A 4,125-nucleotide genomic window follows, 5' to 3' on the forward strand; every position below is an offset into this window, starting at 1 on the left:
TCGAATTTTGGAAGGAGAAGGGTGAAACATCATAGGGAATAACAGCGCCATTTCCTCATCACCCAAAAGGGTAAGCTCACCTTCCCACGTCACCAAAATGCCAACCTGGCATTGGCTCTCCCCCCACCCCCTATTCGGATGGACATGCACGCGCGTGGACACCTTTATAAAGTCTCTCTCTCACTCCCTGTTCCCCTCCATCTTCGAGGCGTGCCATTTTGCTCTCATTGCTCTCTCTCTCTCTCTCTCTCTCTCTGAAAGACAAGCATCAATACCTCTGTTTGTTCATATTTTCTTTCTTCCAATTCTGAAAACCCAGAAAATTTCAGAGAGAAAAAGAAAGTTTGTATGCTTCAATGATGCTCACTTTTTCGTTTCCTGTTTCTTTCGCATGAATTTCGTCAGCTTTTGTTCCAGCTTTTGGTTCTACCTGAGCAGACATTAACTGATGAACATTCTTTAGACTTAAACTTCTCGTTAGTCACTCTCTTCGTTTCATCATTTTCATTCTCTCTGTCCCCCTTTGTTAAATTGAATTCCTTCAGATTTTGTGTACAAAAAACATGCATCGTTGGGAGAAGACACTGAGGGAAGATGGATATGATCGTGATAGGAAAAATCCATCCTTCTCTACACGTCTTCTCGATGAGATTTACCGTTCCATTGATGAAGGCGACAAAGGGACTGACGAATTGAAATTCTACAGGGAAACAATGGGGAAGAAACAGAGCAGAGGTTGTGGGAAAAGCAACAGAACACTGGAAGGCAAAGAGACTGGGAGTCATCGCCGAGCCTCTTTGATCGAGGAATGGATCGATAAGAAGGTCAGCGAGAAGGTTGTCACTCAAAGGAGACATTACTTGACAAAACTGGAGAGAAAATCACACCCGGAGCATGATGTTGACCAGGATGTTCTGTTCTTCAGCTCCACCTCAAGCTCTTCAGATTCTAGTTCAGGAGGATTCTCATCCTCTGATACCGATTCCATGTCCGGTTTGAAATCAAGATCCTCGTGCTTCGGACCTACCAGGCCGAAGCCGATAAGGACCAGTGTCTCGGCTCGACCGGAGAAAACCGACAGAAAGCATAGAGCTTTGCCATTGTTCGATGACGGTCATTATGTTTCTGCGACAGAGGAGACTTCAAGACACGAAGAGGCTATGATCAAGTCAAAATCCAGGGCTCTGAAGATTTACTCCAATCTAAAGAAAGTGAAACAGCCGATTTCCCCAGGTGGTCGCCTTGCGAATTTCCTCAATTCTCTTTTCACAACAGGGAATACAAAGAAAACGAAGAGCTTGTCAACTGGAAGCTACGACGATGCAACTCACGCGGAGAGGAAATCCAAGTCGGTGCAAGCGTCAACTTGTTCATCCGCGTCTTCTTTTTCAAGATCATGTCTAAGCAAAAACTCGCCTTCTTCCAGAGAAAAGCTACGCAATGGGGTTAAAAGAACTGTCCGATTCTGCCCAGTAAGTGTAATTGTCGACGAAGATTGTCGACCATGCGGGCAGAAATGCTTGTACGAAGAAGAGGGCTCCAGTCCAATGCTGGTGTCGTCGGTGCCAACTCCGCGGAAAATGGGACAATCATCATCGAGTAGAAAGATTGAAGAAGATCTCAAATTCCAAGTCATTGAGAAAACCCGCCGGGTGGAAGAGGCGGCCAGAGAGTTTCTGAGAGATTATCATCAGAATCAGAGGAAGAATGAGGTTATTATGAGAGACTTTCGCGGCAAAAAATATCAGAAGGACGCGTATGAAGATGATGATGATGATGCCACGAGTTGTTCAAGCTCAGATCTTTTCGAGCTGGATCACCTCGCCGTAACGGGTAACAGTAGGTATCGTGAAGAGCTTCCAGTGTACGAAACTACTCGTGTTGATACTAATCGAGCCATTGCTAATGGCCTGACAATGTAATTCCAATCATATAATACAGAGCATAAATTATGATATATTTTCTTATCTTTTCGTTTTTATATCAGTTTGATTGGCGGATTGATTCTCAAGAACGTTCAGAAAATGCGTAACGGTCAATTATATTCCCTTTTGTCTGTCTGTACATATATTGTTTGTGAACGCTGCATTTTTTGAGAGGAGAAAAAAAGCAGATTGGAAGTTTGATTTTTCTGAAAAGAATGATGTGGGGATGCGTTAGTTCTTGATCATGATCTAACTCTTAGGTAGATACTGACAGTACAGTAACTACAGTTTGACAGGTGAGGTAGGAAAGAAAGCAAGAGAGAAAGAAAGAAAGAGGAGGAAAATCAAAGATTCGAGATCGACATCACAAGCAAAATGAGAACGAGAGACACGGGTTTGATGGTAAAGGGAAAGGCAGATCTTCGCCCATGGGAATAGAGAAAGTGAAGATCAAAGCTTTTGCTTTTGTTCTCTTTCTCTGGAATTGGTGTAGCGTTGGCCCGCTTACTTGAACATTGCGTTAGCATCATCCCCATTCCAACAATCCCCAAAAAACCAAAAAAATAAACAAAAACAATCATTAGTTTGGTGCCCATCCCTCCAAAAGTAAGAGTCCCCTCCCTCTCATCGAACTGTTTAAAGTCATACAAATTTGAATCTCTTGGTATGGCATTGGCTAAGTGATTCTTTAAAGACGACCCAATTATTGATCTACAAATTTTAAAGACTATTAGATATTAATTTGATTAAATCTTTAATTTTTAAAATCATAACATTCTATCACATTTTTTTAATCTGACGTCTACGGTGACCCACTTTATCGACATTGACCCGATAGTTACCATTTTCTCTTTTAACGGTTTCACTTATCTATTAATATTCAATAACTTAACATTTGAACTCAAGATGTGATTCTCGGTCTAATACCAATTGTTAAAAACCCTCAATCATTAATACAAAAATTTTAAGACTGTTGGATACTAATTTGATTAAACCTTTAACCTTTAACATCATAACAGCTTCAACAAATTTATCTGTTCACAGACATAAAACTCCTGCATTGGATTAGAGTTTCTTCGATCTTCGGAAGTCCTATTCTCGTTACTTTGTTGGTTTATTAATTTCTTTTTTTTTTTTTAATATTTTAATTTTTAATTTTTTAATCTTATGGGTTGTTTGGGATTTAATGTAACAGATACTGGTAAAGTAGCAAGAAGATTGGGCTGATTCAAACAAGATGCTGTGGTCCCAAAAAAATAATGGAATATGTGATTAAACCAAGTAAAATAAAATAAAATAAAATGACTGCTACTCCGAGACATCCTTTTGAAGTACTTCTGTTCCGAAATGACATTGGAAACTTGGGGGAATGGACTCGCTAGAGAAACTGAAAAGCGTGGTGGGTCGGTCTCGACTTAGAACTTGTAATGATGATAACTAACTAGCACTAAGCATGTTACATGCACGTTTTTTTTTTTTACAATTAATTTTGAATAAAAAATTACAAATATATTAAATGGATAAGATATCTGCTAATGTAAAAAATTACACAACATGTTAGAATAGAAGAAAAGTCATCCCTAACTCGCGAGGGTGATTCGAGCTTTGATATGGTGCTATTCATATTATCTATAAAATAAATAATAAATAAGAAAATAAAAATAAATAAAGAGACATACAGAGATTTACGTAGTTCGGCATAACGCCTACGTTCACAAATTGTTTGGGATGAAATTCATTATAATGAACGATTTTACAATCTCTCATAGTCTCACATATCTCACAGTACAATGAAAAAATTTAAAATTTCAGGAGGTTGAAGATGATGTCTCTCTTGAGAGAAGATCCTTTGAAATCATTGTGCGTTGTGGAATATGTAAATAGGAAGCCTTTGTTGATTTGTGGAGATCTTCTTCTTATATAGAGGTCTCTTTCATTCCTTAGAGTAATTGAGTCCTACTTATCTTATGACCTTTTCTTTTAGAAGTCTGAGTCAACTTCTCTTATCCCTTATTAGTTTTATCTCTACGTTAGATTATTGGTTTGATCTCTTCCCTTATTATTAGCGTTGGGTTGGACCTAGTCGACTTTATACCCAACAATATCAACAATGCAAAAACCCCCCAAAATTGTCCACTAACAATATGCACAAAGACATCAATGGACGCTGATGTACATTAAATAAGGAAAAATGATAAAT

General features: G+C 38.7%; 1 protein-coding gene across 1 annotated transcript; it reads left to right on the top strand.

Annotated features, from left to right (window-relative positions):
• The first annotated feature begins 222 nt into the window (after positions 1-222).
• LOC109008777 (protein BIG GRAIN 1-like B) lies at positions 223-1,967 on the top strand. The gene has a single exon (XM_018988998.2). It carries the CDS (start codon positions 564-566, stop codon positions 1,920-1,922), a length of 1,359 nt encoding a protein of 452 aa, XP_018844543.2. The 5' UTR covers positions 223-563; the 3' UTR covers positions 1,923-1,967.
• Positions 1,968-4,125: the final 2,158 nt, after the last annotated feature.

Source organism: Juglans regia, chromosome 6 (assembly GCF_001411555.2).
Source record: "Juglans regia cultivar Chandler chromosome 6, Walnut 2.0, whole genome shotgun sequence".
NCBI lineage: Eukaryota > Viridiplantae > Streptophyta > Magnoliopsida > Fagales > Juglandaceae > Juglans > Juglans regia.